The 19,079-nt window shown below is 46.0% G+C and overlaps 1 protein-coding gene and 1 long non-coding RNA gene across 2 annotated transcripts in view; one reads left to right on the forward strand and one right to left on the reverse strand.

Moving 5' to 3' along the window:
* The first annotated feature begins 1,296 nt into the window (after positions 1–1,296).
* Positions 1,297–19,079, forward strand: part of LOC133552100 (excitatory amino acid transporter 5-like) — a 100,016-nt gene continuing 82,233 nt past the window's right edge. The window contains exons 1-2 of the mRNA XM_061899430.1: positions 1,297–1,504; positions 10,269–10,348. Coding sequence (XP_061755414.1) covers positions 1,364–1,504; positions 10,269–10,348 — 221 coding nt within the window. The 5' untranslated portion in view covers positions 1,297–1,363. The remainder of the gene's footprint in view (positions 1,505–10,268; positions 10,349–19,079) is intronic.
* The window catches only part of LOC133552101 (uncharacterized), a 31,425-nt gene continuing 22,609 nt past the window's right edge, over positions 10,264–19,079 (reverse strand). Inside the window, exon 3 of the long non-coding RNA XR_009806616.1 lies at positions 10,264–10,372. This is a non-coding gene — a long non-coding RNA (uncharacterized LOC133552101). The remainder of the gene's footprint in view (positions 10,373–19,079) is intronic.

Below are 19,079 nucleotides of genomic sequence, written 5' to 3' on the forward strand. Positions count from 1 at the left end.
CAAGTACCTAGGAGTCTTGTTCACGAGTGAGGGAAGAGTGGATCGTGAAATCGACAGGCGGATCGGTGCGGCGTCTTCAGTAATGCGGACGTTGTACCGATCCGTTGTGGTGAAGAAGGAGCTGAGCCGGAAGGCAAAGCTCTCAATTTACCGGTCGATCTACGTTCCCATCCTCACCTATGGTCATGAGCTTTGGGTCATGACCGAAAGGATAAGATCACGGGTACAAGCGGCCCAAATGAGTTTCCAGGTCTCTCCCTTAGAGATAGGGTGAGAAGCTCTGCCATCCGGGAGGAACTCAAAGTAAAGCCGCTGCTCCTCCACATGGAGAGGAGCCAGATGAGGTGGTTCGGGCATCTGGTCAGGATGCCACCCGAACGCCTCCCTAGGGAGGTGTTTAGGGCACGTCCAACCGGTAGGAGACCACGGGGAAGACTATGTCTCCCGGCTGGCCTGGGAACGCCTCGGGATCCCCCGGGAAGAGCTAGACGAAGTGGCTGGGGAGAGGGAAGTCTGGGCTTCCCTGCTTAGGCTGCTGCCCCCGCGACCCGACCTCGGATAAGCGGAAGAAGAAGAATGGATGGATGGATTCTCGGGTTTCTTCGTTAGTGAAATAATGAAAATGAATACATCAAATTAAAGCCCCTGCGTTTAATGATCATAATAAATCAGCAATGGAAATGACATTGCAAATAATTGAAGGGATTTGTCGTACATCGACTTTCTGACTCGGTTTTTCTTTAGTCCGTTCAGTCTAGTGAATTTTGGTCGGCGTTCAACAATCCGCCGTCCAATTGTTCAGAGAGCCCTGTAATCCAGCCTTGGACGGGGAGTCGTGCGGCGCGGCCTAATAGGATAGCCGTATTAACAATAGCACCAGCTGTTGCGGGGCCCCCTGTCGGCCACCGGCAAGAGTGTAAGGGCGGGGGCGAGGCAGTGAGACGGGGGGAGGGGAGGTGATTGACGGAGATCAAGAGGTTGTCTGCGGGATGCTGTCAGTCTCATGCGGAACAACCTGGGAAGCGGCTCAGTTCGGAAACGGCGGAATTTGCAGACGTTGCTGATTTTTTTTTGGGGGGGGGGGAATGGGGGCCTGATTAGTTTTATTTACCCAACTTCAACTTGGTTTTTCTTCTTCACTTTTGTTTCAAACTGCGGCGCGGCCAGGGCCTTCCGCGGTGCACAGGTGGTTGGTTCTCGACCGTGAGCCGACTCAAAAGACTCCGCATGACTGAATAAGCCGCGACGGGGGGCCGGGGGGGGGCTTACTTTGGCGGATTGTTTTGGGTTTTTTTCTTCTGAGGAGGAGGGTTTACCGGGTTGCATTCAGGAACCCAGCGGCTTTAGAAGGAGCTGGTGGAGGATGGCAGTGGCTCTGGATGAAGTGTGGGGGCGGGTGAAGAATGTCTGCAAGCAGAACGGTCTGCTCATCCTGTCAGTGCTGGCCGTGGTAATTGGCTGCCTGCTTGGCTTCTTCCTCAGAGGCAAGCAGCTCTCTGAACAGGTCAGTTGATTCAATGCCTCCCTGTTTCCCGCCACCCCCTGTGCTATTTTCGAAACCGTCTGCTGGTACGAGAGATGACTCCCCTGTCAGGTGCCAGACGTTAGAGACTTGGGGAGCAAGAAACAACCAAAACTTCACACGTACACATACGTAAATCTGTGCAAGGGCACTCAGGTGACAACACATGAAGCAATATCCCGATAATGAGAAAATAACTATGCTTCAAAATCCATCAGGACAACCACTTGCTAGAGCACCGGGACGGTTGGTCCCATCAGTCTTTCCGATTGCCTACAGCTGCTGCTGGACTCATCTATGGATAGAAATTCCCGGTGAAGAGATTAGGAGTCAATCACTCACAGAGACACCAGGTCAACAACATCCGCATCCTTATATAATTCAGACAAGTCCGAAAGGCCGGTGGATTGAGACAGCTGCAGTTCTGCATGACATCTGTCTGCGTTCCTTTAAGTATGTCGTCTACGGATGTTCTCGTTCATCCAGGTCCTTGTAATCTCAGGGCGGTCCATCGAACGCCACTGGACTGTTTGGTTGGTCTTAAAAGACGTCTCGCCTCTCTTTGCGAGTAGGCTTCATCAGTTCATGCTCATAGGCTCGGATCTGTGTGATCTAGTCTTAGGCTTCGATTGGTCAGATCTAATCTTAGACTTAGATTGCTCTGATCTAGTCTTGGAATGTTCACATTTAGTCTAGTGGCTGGTGCCGAACCCCAAATATTTATCAATCAATCAATCAATCAATGTTTATTTATTTAGCCCCAAATCACAAATGTCTCAAAGGACTGCACAAATCATTACGACTACAACATCCTCGGAAGAACCCACAAAAGGGCAAGGAAACACATCCAGTGGGACGCCAGTGACAATGCTGACTATGAGAATCCTTGGAGAGGACCTCAGATGTGGGCAAACCCCCCCCCCCCTCTAGGGGACCGAAAGCAATGGATGTGGAGCGGGTCTAACATGATACTGTGAAAGTTCAATCCATAGTGGCTCCAACACAGCCGCCAGAGTTCAGTTCAAAGCGGATCCAAGACAGCAGCCAGAGTCCCGTCCACAGGAAACCATCTCAAGCGGAGGCGGATCAGCAGCGTAGAGATGTCCCCAACCGATACACAGGCGAGCGGTCCATCCTGGGTCTCGACTCTGGACAGCCAGTACTGTGTCGGAGCCACTATGGATTGAACTTTCACAGTATCATGTTAGACCCGCTCGACATCCATTGCTTTCGGTCCCCTAGAGGGGGGGGTTGCCCACATCTGAGGTCCTCTCCAAGGTTTCTCATAGTCAGCATTGTCACTGGCGTCCCACTAGATGTGAATTCTCCCTGCCCACTGGGTGTGAGTTTTCCTTGCCCTTTTGTGGGTTCTTCCGAGGATGTTGTAGTCGTAATGATTTGTGCAGTCCTTTGAGACATTTGTGATTTGGGGCTATATAAATAAACATTGATTGATTGATTGATACTTCATTCATGGTCATCGGACCGGACCCCCTCCACAAGGGAGGGGGGGACATAGGAGAAAGAAAAGAAGCGGCAGATCAACTGGTCTAAAAAGGAGGTCTATTTAAAGGCTAGAGTATACAGATGAGTTTTAAGGTGAGACTTAAATGCTTCTACTGAGGTAGCATCTCGAACTGTTACCGGGAGGGCATTCCAGAGTACTGGAGCCCGAACGGAAAACGCTCTATAGCCCGCAGACTTTTTTTGGGGCTCTAGGAATCACTAATAAGCCGGAGTCTTTATATTTACATTTATATTCCAAAACCAGGAGGGTGTGCTTGGGCAAGGATGGTTTCGCCCTATTCTCGTGAGGAAAAACAACTGTTTTAACGCAAATGAGCAATCCTAACCGTCAAAGCCCACGACAGTCGTCGAAATATAATCCCCCCTCGTTAGCTTCGAGGTATTTGCCGGTCCAAAACAGTCAAAACCCCCAACGTTGGCATTCTATTCCGTTGTAAAGAAATGGCATTCTGGACCCCTTCAGGGACCAGAATGTTTATAACCCCTAATTTTTGTTGGAGGCTAAATTGCAGGGTCGCAGATCACATCCTCTGTTTAGGGCTGGTTCTTTAAGTATATCGCGTGTAAACAAGACGAGAAAGTCCACTTGAGGTACGAGAATCGAGAGAAAATTTAAGGGTTCTTAAGGTACTGGATCAGTCACGACTTTGTGTTCAGTCTTGGAAGACATGTTGCTCATGCTCAAAGACTAGATAGGACAGCTCTAGTCTGGCACAGGATCTATAAAAACATGCACCACAGTTAACCCGAACAGTCCAGTCGTGATTGATTCAATGCCGTGGAGCTATGGGACATTTCACAGGATCTTTAAGTGTTGCTCACCACCAAAACGGAATATTAAGTACTGCAATTAGTACACTAATACAAACCCCATATCCATAAGAGTTGGGAAATTGTGTTAGATGTAAATATAAACGGAATACAATAATTTGCAAATCATTTTCAACCCATATTCAGTTGAATATGCTACAAAGACGACGTCAATCTCTAAAGGATATCACCACATGGGCTCAGGAACACTTCAGAAAACCACTGTCACTAAATACAGTTTGTCGCTACATCTGTAAGTGCAAGTTAAAGCTCTACAATGCAAAGCGAAAGCCATTTATCAACAACATCCAGAAACGCCGCCGGCTTCTCTGGGCCCGAGATCATCTAAGATGGACTGATGCAAAGTGGAAAAGTGTTCTGTGGCCTGACGAGTCCACATTTCAAATTTTTGGGGGAAATATTCGACATTGTGTCATCCGGACCAGAGGGGAAGCGAACCATCCAGACTGTTAGCGACGCAAAGTTCGAAAGCCAGCATGTGTGATGGTATGGGGGTGCATTAGTGCCCAAGGCATGGGTAACTTACACATCTGTGAAGGCACCATTAATGCTGAAAGGTACATACAGGTTTTGGAACCATCTAAGTGCCGTCTTTTTCATGGACGCCCCTGCTTATTTCAGCCAGACAATGACAAGCCACATTCAGCACGTGTTACAACAGCGTGGCTTCGTAAAAAAAAAGTGTGCGGGTGTTTTCCTGGCCCGCCTGCAGTCCAGACCTGTCTCCCATGGAAAATGTGTGAAGCGTAAAATAGGACAGCAGAGACCCCGGACTGTTGAAGGACTGAAGCTCTACATAAAACAAGAATGGGAACGAATTCCACTTTAAACGCTTCAAAAAGTGGTCTCTTCATTCGCCAAACGTTTATTGAGTGTTGTTTAAGTGAAGTGAATTATATTTATATAGCGCTTTTCTCGAGTGACTCAAAGCGCTTTACATAGTGAAACCAGTGTGGGTGACAATGGGAGCAGGTGGGTAAAGTGTCTTGCCCAAGGACACAACGGCGGTGACTAGGATGGCGGAAGCGGGAATCGAACCTGCAACCCTCAAGTTGCTGACACGGCCGCTCTACCAACCGAGCTGTACCGCCCTTTGAGGAAAAGGTGATGTGACACAGTGGTGAACATGCCCTTTCCCATCTACTTTGGCACGTGTTGCAGCCATGAAAATCCAAGTAAATTATTATTTGCAAAAAAAAAATAAAGATTTTGAGTTTGAACATCAAATATGTTGTTTTTGTGGCATATTTAATTGAATATGGGTTGAAAAGGATTTGCAAATATTCTGTTTATATTTACATCAAACACAAATACATATTTAATCATTTTTGTCAATGCCAATGTCTTCAAATAATTCCATCCATTGTAGTACACAAGTTTTGGCTTTCAGCCCCCGCTTGCCTCAACAAAAGTTCGTAGTCAACAACAAACTTGAGGGTGCTTTGTTTGAATCCAGCTTTTGCCGTATTATTCACTGCCGTTGTGTCCTTGAAAAAGAAGCTCTATTTTATATTTACGTGCGTGCGATCTACTGATGACATTTACAGACTGATGGGTTGTCACTTACGGCGCTCTATAAAAAGGTGGGGGGACGGTCAAAGAAAAAAAAAGGACTTCTCAGACTGGGGCCAAGGAAATAAACTTGATGGCCGATAAGCAAGCAGAAACTCATTACGACAAAGAAGCCACGCGACTTGCAGAAGGATATGGGCGAGGGGGCCCCGCGGTGGCGTAGCTGCTGCCTTTTTAGCGCCGCTCCAGCCGTCCATCACCCCTCGGGGGTTTAAGCGGTGGCAAAGGCGCAAGGTGGGGGTATTTGTACATTTGTTGTTCTTAAACTGTTTGACTATTTGCTCACGCAGTTGTGGACAAAGGGGTGTACCTCGCCCCATCCTTTCTTGTGAAAGACTGAGCAGTTTTTGGGGAGCTGTTTTTATACCCAATCATGGCACCCACCTGTTCCCAATTAGCCTGCACACCTGTGGGATGTTCCAAATAAGTGTTTGATGAGCATTCCTCAACTTTATCAGTATTTATTGCCAACTTTCCCAACTTCTTTGTCACGTGTTGCTGGCATCAAATTCTAAAGTTAATGATTATTTGCGGGAATTTTTTTTTAAATTTTATTTGCAAATCATTGACCCCAAAAAGGGAATAAGCGGTAGAAAATGGATGGATGGATGTATTCCGTTTCTATTTACATCTAACATAATTTCCCAACTCATATGGAAACAAAGCTTCTGGTTGAATTTTTGACCACTAACTCTTGACAAAATGGGTGTAGTTCAGCTAAATTTGTTGTTGTTTTTTTACATGGACTTGTTTCTTCAGCATTGTCCACACGTTTAAGTCAGGACTCTGGGAAGGCCATTCTAAAACCTTCATTCTAGCCTGATTTAGCCATTCCTTTACCACTTTTTGAGGTGTGTTTGGGGTCATTGTCCTGCTGGAACCCCCAACTGTGCCCAAGACCCAACCTCCGGGTTGATGATTTTAGCTTGTCCTGAAGAATTTGGGGGTAATCGTTCTGTTTCATTGTCCCATTTACTCTCTGTAAAGCACCAGATCTATTGGCAGCAAAACAGGCCCAGAGAATTATGCTACCACCACCATGCTTGACGGTAGACATTGTGTTCCTGGGATTAAAGGACTCACCCTTTCTCCTCCAAACAGATTTCTGTGTTACTGCTTTCAATTTTTCCTTCATCTGACCATCCAGATCCAGCATCCTGGGGATGTTGATGATTTGAACAAGATTTAACCAAAATATCTTATTTGAATAAATATTTTCTTAATTTTAATATTTTTAAACTGCAATACGCACAATATCATGCTAAAACTAAGCTAAGGATGCAAAGTCAATGGCTAAAAATAACTCCTTGCACCCTCACTCCGTACTGTACCTTAGCCCTTGGAACGGTTCTTGCCTTGAAAAGGCAATTCGGTCGTTTTGCACATCAGCTCAATGTCTGCTCGCGGAAAAACGGATATCCTAATCTACGATTTGACTCCCTCAAGTGGCCTGGAAAGCTGCAACAACAGGAGCAGGCTGTTCTGAAAACACTCCCTCCCCCCGAGGACTCCTTAATGATGGACGCTTTTGACCTCCCTCCCTCCCCCCGAGGACTCCTTAATGATGGACGCTTTTGACCTCCCTCCCTCCCCCCGAGGACTCCTTAATGATGAACGCTTTTGACCTCCCTCCCTCCCCCCCGAGGACTCCTTAATGATGAACGCTTTTGACCTCCCTCCCTCCCCCCGAGGACTCCTTAATGATGAACGCTTTTGACCTCCCTCCCTCCCCCCAAGGACTCCTTAATGATGAACGCTTTTGACCTCCCTCCCTCACCCCGAGGACTCCTTAATGATGAACGCTTTTGACCTCCCTCCTTTCCCCACGGGTACTCCTTAATGATGAACGCTTTTGACCTCCCTCCCTCCCCCCGAGGACTCCTTAATGATGAACGCTTTTGACCTCCCTCCCTCCCCCCCGAGGACTCCTTAATGATGAAAGCTTTCGACCTCCCTCCCTTCCCCACGGGTACTCCTTAATGATGAACGCTTTTGACCTCCCTCCCTCCCCCGAGGACTCCTTAATGATGAACGCTTTTGACCTCCCTCCCTCCCCGCGAGGACTCCTTAATGATGAACGCTTTTGACCTCCCTCCTTCCCCCCCCCGAGGACTCCTTCATGATGAACGCTTTTGACCTCCCTCCTTCCCCCCGAGGACTCCTTAATGATGAACGCTTTTGACCTCCCCCCCTCCCCCCGAGGACTCCTTAATGATGAACGCTTTTGACCTCCCTCCCTCCCCCCGAGGACTCCTTAATGATGACCGCTTTTGACCTCCCTCCCTCCCCCCAAGGACTCCTTAATGATGAACGCTTTTGACCTCCCTCCCTCCCCCCGAGGACTCCTTAATGATGAACGCTTTTGACCTCCCTCCCTCCCCCCAAGGACTCCTTAATGATGAACGCTTTTGACCTCCCTCCCTCACCCCGAGGACTCCTTAATGATGAACGCTTTTGACCTCCCTCCTTTCCCCACGGGTACTCCTTAATGATGAACGCTTTTGACCTCCCTCCCTCCCCCCGAGGACTCCTTAATGATGAACGCTTTTGACCTCCCTCCCTCCCCCCCGAGGACTCCTTAATGATGAAAGCTTTCGACCTCCCTCCCTTCCCCACGGGTACTCCTTAATGATGAACGCTTTTGACCTCCCTCCCTCCCCCGAGGACTCCTTAATGATGAACGCTTTTGACTTCCCTCCCTCCCCGCGAGGACTCCTTAATGATGAACGCTTTTGACCTCCCTCCTTCCCCCCCCCGAGGACTCCTTCATGATGAACGCTTTTGACCTCCCTCCTTCCCCCCGAGGACTCCTTAATGATGAACGCTTTTGACCTCCCCCCCTCCCCCCGAGGACTCCTTAATGATGAACGCTTTTGACCTCCCTCCCTCCCCCCGAGGACTCCTTAATGATGAACGCTTTTGACCTCCCCTCCCTCACCCCGAGGACTCCTTAATGATGAACGCTTTTGACCTCCCTCCCCCCGAGTACTCCTTAATGATGAACGCTTTTGACCTCCCTCCCTCCCCTCGAGGACTCCTAATGATGAACGCTTTTGACCTCCCTCCCTCCCCCCCGAGGACTCCTTCATGATGAACGCTTTTGACCTCCCTCCCTCCCCTCGAGGACTCCTTAATGATGAACGCTTTTGACCTCCCTCCCTCCCCCCGAGGACTCCTTAATGATGAACGCTTTTGACCTCCCTCCCTCCCCCCGAGGACTCCTTAATGATGAACGCCTTTGACCTCCCTCCCTCCCCCCCGAGGACTCCTTCATGATGAACGCTTTTGACCTCCCTCCCTCCCCCCGAGGACTCCTTAATGATGAACGCTTTTGACCTCCCTCCCTCCCGCCGAGGACTCCTTAATGATGAAAGCTTTCGACCTCCCTCCCTCCCCCCCCGAGGACTCCTTCATGATGAACGCTTTTGACCTCCCTCCCTCCCCCCGAGGACTCCTTAATGATGAACGCTTCTGACCTCCCTCCCTCCCGCCGAGGACTCCTTAATGATGAACGCTTTTGACCTCCCTCCCTCCCCCCGAGGACTCCTTAATGATGAACGCTTTTGACCTCCCTCCCTCCCCCCGAGGACTCCTTAATGATGAACGCTTATGACCTCCCCTCCCTCACCCCGAGGACTCCTTAATGATGAACGCTTTTGACCTCCCTCCCCCCGAGTACTCCTTAATGATGGACGCTTTTGACCTCCCTCCCTCCCCCCGAGGACTCCTTAATGATGAACGCTTTTGACCTCCCTCCCTCCCCCCGAGGACTCCTTAATGATGAACGCTTTTGACCTCCCTCCCTCCCCCCGAGGACTCCTTAATGATGAACGCTTTTGACCTCCCTCCCTCCCCCCGAGGACTCCTTCATGATGAACGCTTCTGACCTCCCTCCCGCCGAGGACTCCTTAATGATGAACGCTTTTGACCTCCCTCCCTCCCCCCGAGGACTCCTTAATGATGAACGCTTTTGACCTCCCTCCCTCCCCCAGAGGACTCCCTAATGATGAACGCTTTTGACCTCCCTCCCTCCCCCCGAGGACTCCTTAATGATGAACGCTTTTGACCTCCCTCCCTCCCCCCGAGGACTCCTTAATGATGAACGCTTTTGACCTACCTCCATCCCCCCGAGGACTCCTTGATGATGAACGCTTTTGACCTCCCTCCCTCCCCCCGAGGACTCCTTAATGATGAACGCTTTTGACCTCCCTCCCTTCCCCACGGATATTCGTTAATGATGAACGCTTTTGACCTCCCCCCCTCCCCCCGAGGACTCCTTAATGATGAACGCTTTTGACCTCCCTCCCTCCCCCCGAGGACTCCTTAATGATGAACGCTTTTGACCTCCCTCCCTCCCCCCGAGAACTCCTTAATGATGAACGCTTTTGACCTCCCTCCCACCCCCCGAGGACTACTTAATGATGAACGCTTTTGACCTCCCTCCCTTCCCCCCGAGGACTCCTTAATGATGGACGCTTTTGACCTCCCTCCCTCCTCAACGACACCTGGAGTCAAACTTTTGCTTGCATGCAGAACGGCCCCAGGCCTATGGACACTACATCAACACATCCAAGACAATGGGCATATAAACACACACACTTTCCCCCACCCCACGCCTTCACCACCGCTTGGTTCCCCTCCAGCGCCCCTCTGTTGCGAGTTGTCGTGATTGTTTGTAACGGCATTGAGGGTTTTTTCCCCCCCACTCCAGATGAGACCAGTCTAGATTGAATTTTTTGACTCATCTTCTTCCCCAGCGTTTTTACCTTTTTCCCATCTTTTACGGGGAGCTAACATTACCGTGTTCTTCCTGCAGGAGGTGAAGTACTTCCAGTTTCCCGGAGAGCTGCTCATGAGGATGTTGAAAATGCTCATATTGCCGCTGGTCGTTTCCAGGTAGGAGCAACACACCCCCTACACCTGTGACAGGGAAGGCAATAACATCGAATAAATGTCCAGTAAAAGTGTCAGAAATGCATTTTCTGTAGAATTGAACATTTTCTTCCCCGCCCGCGTTCTTTATGCTCCGACTTGTGGAGTTTTGCTATGCTTTAGACCAGGGGTCACCAACCTTTTTGAACCCAAGAGCTACTTCTTGGGTTCTGATTAATGCCAAGGGCTACCAGTTTGATACACACTTAAATAAATTGCCAGAAATAGCCAATTTGCTCGATTTACCTTTAATATATAAAAGCTATATATATATATATATTTAAAAAAATGGGTATTTCTTGTCCAGGGTGTACACCGCCTTCCGCCCGATTGTAGCTGAGATAGGCACCAGCGCCCCCCGCGACTCCAAAGGGAATAAGCGGTAGTAAATGGATGGATGGATGGGTCATTCCTTCATACATTTTCTTTCCTTTTAGGGAAGGTCTTTGGTAGAGAATAAATAATGTAAAATACACTTAATTGAACAGTTTAAAAGAGGGGAAAAAATTAAATTTTGAAACATAGTTTATCTTCAATTTCGACTCTTTAAAATGCAAAATTCAACCGAAAAAAAAGAAGAGAAAAACTAGCTAATTCGAATATTTTTGAAAAAATAAAAAAAATTAAAATTATGGAACATCATTAGTCATTTTTCCTGATTAAGATTAATTTTAAAATTTTGATGACATGTTTTAAATAAGTTAAAATCCATTCTGCAGTTTTTTTTTAGAATATATAACAAATTGGACCAAGCTATATTTCTAACAAAGACAAATTATTATTTTCTTCTAGATTTTCCACAACAAAAATTTTAAAAGAAATTCAAAAGACTTTGAAATAAGATTTAAATTTGATTTTACAGATTTTCTAGATTCGTCAGAATATTTTTATTTTATTTTAATCATAAGTTTGAAGAAATATTTCACAAATATTCTTCTTTGAAAATGAAGAATTAAGTTAAAATGTATTTATTATTCTTTACAATAAAAAAATAAATGTACTTAAACATTGATTTAAATTGTCAGGAAAGAAGAGGAAGGAATTTAAAAGGTAAAAAAGTATATGTGTTTAAAAATCCTAAAATCATTTTTAAGGTTGTATTTTTTCTCTAAAATTGTCTTTCTGAAAGTTATAAGAAGCAAAGTAAAAAAAAAATTATTTATTTATTTAAACAAGTGAAGACCAAGTCTTTCAAATATTTTCTTGGATTTTCAAATTCTTTTTGAGTTTTGTCTCTCTTAGAATTAAAAATGTCGAGCAAAGCGAGACCAACTTGCTAATAAATAAATAAAATTCAAAAAATTGAGGCAGCTCACTGGTAAGTGCTGCTTTTTGAGCTATTTTTAGAACAGGCCAGCGGGCGACTCATCTGGTCCTTACGCCAAATGATCCGGATACGAGAAAATGCATAGTGCAAGGAATTGTTTAGTACAACTTGTGTTATCTGCGATGAGGTGGCGACTTGTCCAGGGTGTACCCCGCCTTCCGCCCGATTGTTGCTGAGATAGGCACCAGCGACCCCAAAAGGGAATAAGCGGTAGTAAATGGATGGATGGATGGAAGGAACGTGTGTCATTACCAGGAAAACAGTGCAAAAAGTAACTGAAAATATGAATGAGGTTGGGTGTTGTTTATTTGTTTATAAATTGTGAATTACTTTTGGTTGTAATAGAATATCTAATTAAATAATTCATTTTAATAATACATTTTTTTTTTTTTTTACTTAATTCCTTGGCACTAACTGTGACTGGAATGATCCGCATGTGAGCAAATGCATAGTGCAAGGAATTGTTTTCATATGGAAGATTTGTTTAATACTGCGAAAAAACGGGTGTTGTTGAAAAAAAAATTGCTTAAAGGGGAACTGCACTTTTTAGGGAATTTTTGTATTAAAACAACACCCGTTTTTTTTATGCAGCTAAACAGTAAATAAATGTGATGAAAATAGTTGGATTCTGCCTTTAAAAACCTCCATTAAAGTTTTATACAGATTATATGAATATAGTAGTAACATTCCTATTAGCATTTACTATTTACGTATTACTTTTTGTTCAACATTAACAAGAACCAACAATCACTTACTGTACAAGGTCTGCTGTCATTGGGATGCCGACTGCTGAGATCTTCATATATTCCCATTTAGATGAAGAAAAGGGACTTGACTTGGACTCATGCACAAAGACTTGAGACTTGACTTGGACTCATGCACAAAGACTTGAGACTTGACTTTGACTCGTGCAAAAGGACTTGAGACTTGACTTGGACTCATACACAAAGACTTGACTTGGACTCGTGCACAAAGACTGGAAATTTGACTTGGAATAGCACACAAAGACTGGAGACTTGACTTGGACTCGTAAACAAAGACTGGAGACTTGACTTGGACTCGTACACAAAGACTGGAGACTTTACTTGGACTCCTGCAAAAAGACTTGACTTGGACTCGTGCACAAGAACTTTAGATTTGACTTGGACTGGAGCACAAAGACTTGACTTGGACTCGTAAACAAACACTGGAGACTTGACTTGGACTCATAAACAAACACTGGAGACTTGACTTGAACTCCAGCACTAAGACTTGAGACTTGACTTGGACTCATACACAAAGACTTGAGACTTGACTTGGACTCATACACAAAGACTTGAGACTTGACTTGGACTGGTGCACAAAGACTGGAAATTTGACTTGGAATAGTACACAGACTGGAGACTTGACTTGGACTCGTACACAAAGACTGGAGACTTGACTTGGACTCCTACACAAAGACTTGACTTGGACTCGTTCTCAAGAACTTGAGACTTGACTTGGACTGGAGCACAAAGACTTGAGACTTGACTTGGATGCATGCACAAAGATTTGAGACTTGACTTGGATGCATGCACAAAGACTTGAGACTTGACTTGACCTCATACACAGAGACTTAAGACTTGACTTGAACTCGTGCACAAAGACTGGAAATTTGACTTGGAATAGTACACAAAGACTGGAGACTTGACTTGGACTTGTAAACAAAGACTGGAGACTTGACTTGGACTCCTGCACAAAGACTTGACTTGGACTCGTTCACAAGAACTTGAGACTTGACTTGGACTGGAGCACAAAGACTTGAGTTGGACACGTGCACGAAGACTGGAGACTTGACTTGGACTTGTACACAAAGACTGGAGGCTAGACTTGAACTCATGCACAAAGACTGGAGACTTGACTTGGACTCATGCACAAAGACTGGAGACTTGACTTTGACTCCTGCACAAAGACTTGACTTGGACTCGTGCACAAGAACTTGAGACTTGACTTGGACTGGAGCACAAAGACTTGACTTGGACTCGTAAACAAACACTGGAGACTTGACTTGGACTCGTAAATAAACACTGGAGACTTGACTTGAACTCCTGCACTATGACTTGAGACTTGACTTGGACTCATACACAAAGACTTGAGACTTGACTTGGACTCGTGCACAAAGACTTGAGACTTGACTTGGACGCATGCACAAAGACTTGAGACTTGACTTGGACTCATACACAAAGACTTGAGACTTGACTTGGACTCATGCACAAAGACTGGAGACTTGACTTGGACTCCTGCACAAAGACTTGACTTGGACTCGTGCACAAGAACTTGAGACTTGACTTGGACTGGAGCACAAAGACTTGACTTGGACTCGTAAACAAACACTGGAGACTTGACTTGGACTCGTAAATAAACACTGGAGACTTGACTTGAACTCCTGCACTATGACTTGAGACTTGACTTGGACTCATACACAAAGACTTGAGACTTGACTTGGACTCGTGCACAAAGACTTGAGACTTGACTTGGACGCATGCACAAAGACTTGAGACTTGACTTGGACTCATACACAAAGACTTGAGACTTGACTTGGACTCGTGCACAAAGACTGGAAATTTGACTTGGAATAGTACACAAAGACTGGAGACTTGACTTGGACTCGTAAACAAAGACTGGAGACTTGACTTGGACTCGTACACAAAGAGTGGAGACTTGATGTGGACTCGTGCACAAAGACTTGAGACTTGACTTGGACGCATGCACAAAGACTTGAGACTTGACTTGTACTTATACACAAAGACTGGAGGCTAGACTTGAACTCATACACAAAGACTGGAGACTTGACTTGGACTCGTAAACAAAGACTGGAGACTTGACTTGAACTCCTGCACAAAGACTTGACTTGGACTCGTGCACAAGAACTTGAGACTTGACTTGGACTGGAGCACAAAGACTTGACTTGGACTCGTAAACAAACACTGGAGACTTGACTTGGACTCGTAAACAAACACTGGAGACTTGACTTGGATTCCTGCACTATGACTTGAGACTTGACTTGGACTCATGCACAAAGACTTGAGACTTGACTTGGACTCGTGCACAAAGACTTGAGACTTGACTTGGACACATGCACAAAGACTTGAGACTTGACTTGGACTCATACACAAAGACTTGAGACTTGAATTGGACTCGTGCACAAAGACTGGAAATTTGACTTGGAATAGTACACAAAGACTGGAGACTTGACTTGGACTCGTAAACAAAGACTGGAGACTTGACTTGGACTCGTACACAAAGACTGGAGACTTGACTTGGACTCCTACACAAAGACTTGACTTGGACTCGTTCTCAAGAACTTGAGACTTGACTTGGACTGGAGCACAAAGACTTGAGTTGGACACGTGCACAAAAACTGGAGACTTGACTTGGACTTGTACACAAAGACTGGAGGCTAGACTTGAACTCATGCACAAAGACTGGAGACTTGACTTGGACTCCTGCACAAAGACTTGACTTGGACTTGTTCACAAGAACTTGAGACTTGACTTGGACTGGAGCACAAAGACTTGACTTGGACTCGTAAACAAACACTGAAGACTTGACTTGGACTGGAGCACAAAGACTTGACTTGGACTCGTAAACAAACACTGGAGACTTGACTTGGACTAGTAAACAAACACTGGAGACTTGACTTGAACTCCTGCACAAAGACTCGAGACTTGACTTGGAATCAGACAAAAAGACTGGAGACTTGACTTGGACGCATGCACAAAGACTTGAGACTTGACTTGAACTCATACACAAAGACTTGAGACTTGACTTGGACTCATACACAAAGACTTGAGACTTGACTTGGACTCGTAAACAAACACTGGAGACTTGATTTGGACTAGTAAACAAACACTGGAGACTTGACTTGAACTCCTGCCCAAAGACTTGAGACTTGACTTGGACTCGTGCACAAAGACTGGAAATTCGACTTGGAATCAGACAAAAAGACTGGAGACTTGACTCGGACGCATGCATAAAGACTTGAGACTTGACTTGGACTCATACACAAAGACTTGAGACTTGACTTGGACTCATACACAAAGACTGGAGACTTGAATTGGACTCGTGCACAAAGACTGAAAATTTGACTTGGAATAGTAAACAAAGACTAAAGACTTGACTTGGACTCGTACACAAAGACTAGAGACTTGACTTGGATTCCTGCACAAAGACTTGACTTGGACTCATGCACAAGAACTTGAGACTTGACTTGGACTGGTGCACAAAGACTTGACTTGGACTCGTAAACAAACACTGGACACTTGACTTGGACTCGTACACAAACACTGGAGACTTGACTTGAACTCCTGCACAAAGACTCGAGACTTGACTTGTTCACCAAGACTTAACTCTTAACTTGGACAGGTGCACAAAGACTTGACTTGGACTTGTACACAACGACTGTAGACTTGACTTAGATTTATGCACAAAGACTTGAGACGTGACTTGGACTCGTGCACAAAGATTTGACTTGGACTCGTGCACAAAGACTTGAGACTTGGACTCATCCACAAAAACTTGAGATTTGACTTGGGCACATGCACAAAGACTTGAGACTTGACTGGAACACATAATATAGACTTGAGACTAGACTTGGACTTGTACACAAAGACTGAAGTTTTGACTTGGGCTCGTACACAAAGACTGAAGCCTTGACTTGGACTTGTGCACAAAAACCTTAAACTTGAATTGGACTCATGCGCAAAGCCTGGAGACTTTACTTGGACTTGTACACAAACTGTACACATAGAGTCTCGCCCTAAGCTCTAAGGTTCAGCTCCTGCGCCCCTCTATTTATTCAGGAGTTCCACAGTCAACATCCCTGAGGCTGCCTTTAAAAAGGAGTGGTCACATACGGGACAGAATGTGCTGTGATTTCACCTTGTCTCTGCTTGGTCTGCATGCTGTAGTCTTATCTGCGTTGACGTCTTTGAAGTCTTTGGCTGTTAGTGGGCTAAAACAACGATAACATCTGACAAAGTTTCGTCCTAGCACAGATAGAAAAGTCTAACTTGAGCACAATAGCTAATAACTATAGCAACGGGCCTTAAACATACTAAAGTTATGTAATAATATAAATACATTATTATTCAAACAGTGGTCGAGCGACACCGGGGACGTCCCACATGAACGCTTTCAACAAAAAAAAAGCTTTAGCACACCTTCTGGAGATGGTCTACTGCCTGGGACCGACTATTTTAGGCCCACGGCTCTTAGTCGTCTGCATGGGGTCAGTGATGTGTAACACACACACACACACACACACACACACACACACACACACACACACACACACACACACACACACACAACACACCAAAAAGGGCAAATTGTCAGGTTCAAACCCTGATGACATCAATGAAACAGACAAGAAGCAAATAAGCATGCAGAGACAGCGTTCAATTTTGCTCATGAGGAGAATGCATGGCGCTGCACACTTAGTCACAGTCTCGCTCTACGCTCTAACGTTCAGCTCCAGCACACCTTCTGAACGTTGTCTACTGCCTGGGACCGACTATTTTAGGCCCACGGCTCTTAGTTTTCTGCATGGGGTCAGTGATGTGTAACACACACACACACACACACACACACACAAAAACACACCAAAAAAGGCAAATTGTCAGGTTCAAACCCTGAGGACATCTATGAAACAGACAAGAAGCAAAGAACCATGCAGAGACAGCGTTCAATTTTGCTCATGAGGAGAATGCATGGAGCTGCACACTTAGTCACAGTCTCGCCCTACGCTCTAATGTTCAGCTCCAGCACACCTTTTGGACGTGGTCTACTGCCTGGGACCGACTATTTTAGGCCCACGGCTCTTAGTCGTCTGCATGCGGTCAGTGATGTGTACCACACACACACACACACACACACACACACACACACACACACACACACACACACACACACACACACACACACACACACACACACACACGCAAAAAGGCAAATTGTCAGATTCAAACCCCGATGACATCTATGAAACAGACAAGAAGCAAAGAACCATGCAGAGACAGCGTTCGATTTTGCTCATGAGGAGAATGCATGGAGCTGCACACTTAGCCACAGTCTCGCCCTACGCTCTAATGTTCAGCTCCAGCACACCTTCTGAACGTTGTCTACTGCCTGGGACCGACTATTTTAGGCCCACGGCTCTTAGTTTTCTGCATGGGGTCAGTGATGTGTAACACACACACACACACACACACACACACACACACACACACACACACACACACACACACACACACACACACACACACACACACACACACACACACACCAAAAAAGGCAAATTGTCAGGTTCAAACCCTGATGACATCAATGAAACAGACCAGAAGCAAATAACCATGCAGAGACAGCGTTCAATTTTGCTCATGAGGAGAATGCATGGAGCTGCACACTTAGTCACAGTCTCGCTCTACGCTCTAACGTTCAGCTCCAGCACACCTTCTGAACGTTGTCTACTGCCTGGGACCGACTATTTTAGGCCCACGGCTCTTAGTCGTCTGCATGGGGTCAGTGATGTGTACCACACACACACACACACACACACACACACACAAAAAAAGGCAAATTGTCAGGTTCAAACCCCGATGACATCTATGAAACAGACAAGAAGCAAAGAACCATGCAGAGACAGCGTTCAATTTTGCTCATGAGGAGAATGCATGGAGCTGCACACTTAGTCACAGTCTCGCCCTCCGCTCTAATGTTCAGCTCCAGCACACCTTCTGAACGTTGTCTACTGCCTGGGACCGACTATTTTAGGCCCACGGCTCTTAGTTTTCTGCATGGGGTCAGTGATGTGTAACACACACACACACACACACACACACACACAAACACACCAAAAAAGGCAAATTGTCAGGTTCAAACCCTGATGACATCAATGAAACAGACCAGAAGCAAATAACCATGCAGAGACAGCGTTCAATTTTGCTCATGAGGAGAATGCATGGAGCTGCACACTTAGTCACAGTCTCGTCCTACGCTCTAATGTTCAGCTCCAGCACATCTTCTGAGCGCGGTCTACTGCCTAGGACTGACTATTTTAGGCCCACGGCTCTTAGTCGTCTGCATGGGGTCAGTGATGTGTACCACACACACACACACACACACACACACACACACACACACCACACAAACACACAAAAAGGCAAATTGTCAGGTTCAAACCCTGATGACATCTATGAAATAGAAAAGAAGCAAAGAACCATCCAGAGACAGCCTTCGATTTTGCTCATGAGGAGAATGCATGGAGCTGCACACTTAGTCACAGTCTCGCCCTACGCTCTAACGTTCAGCTCCAGCACACCTTCTGAACGTTGTCTACTGCCTGGGACC

This window comes from Nerophis ophidion, linkage group LG04 (assembly GCF_033978795.1).
Source record: "Nerophis ophidion isolate RoL-2023_Sa linkage group LG04, RoL_Noph_v1.0, whole genome shotgun sequence".
Classification (NCBI taxonomy): domain Eukaryota; kingdom Metazoa; phylum Chordata; class Actinopteri; order Syngnathiformes; family Syngnathidae; genus Nerophis; species Nerophis ophidion.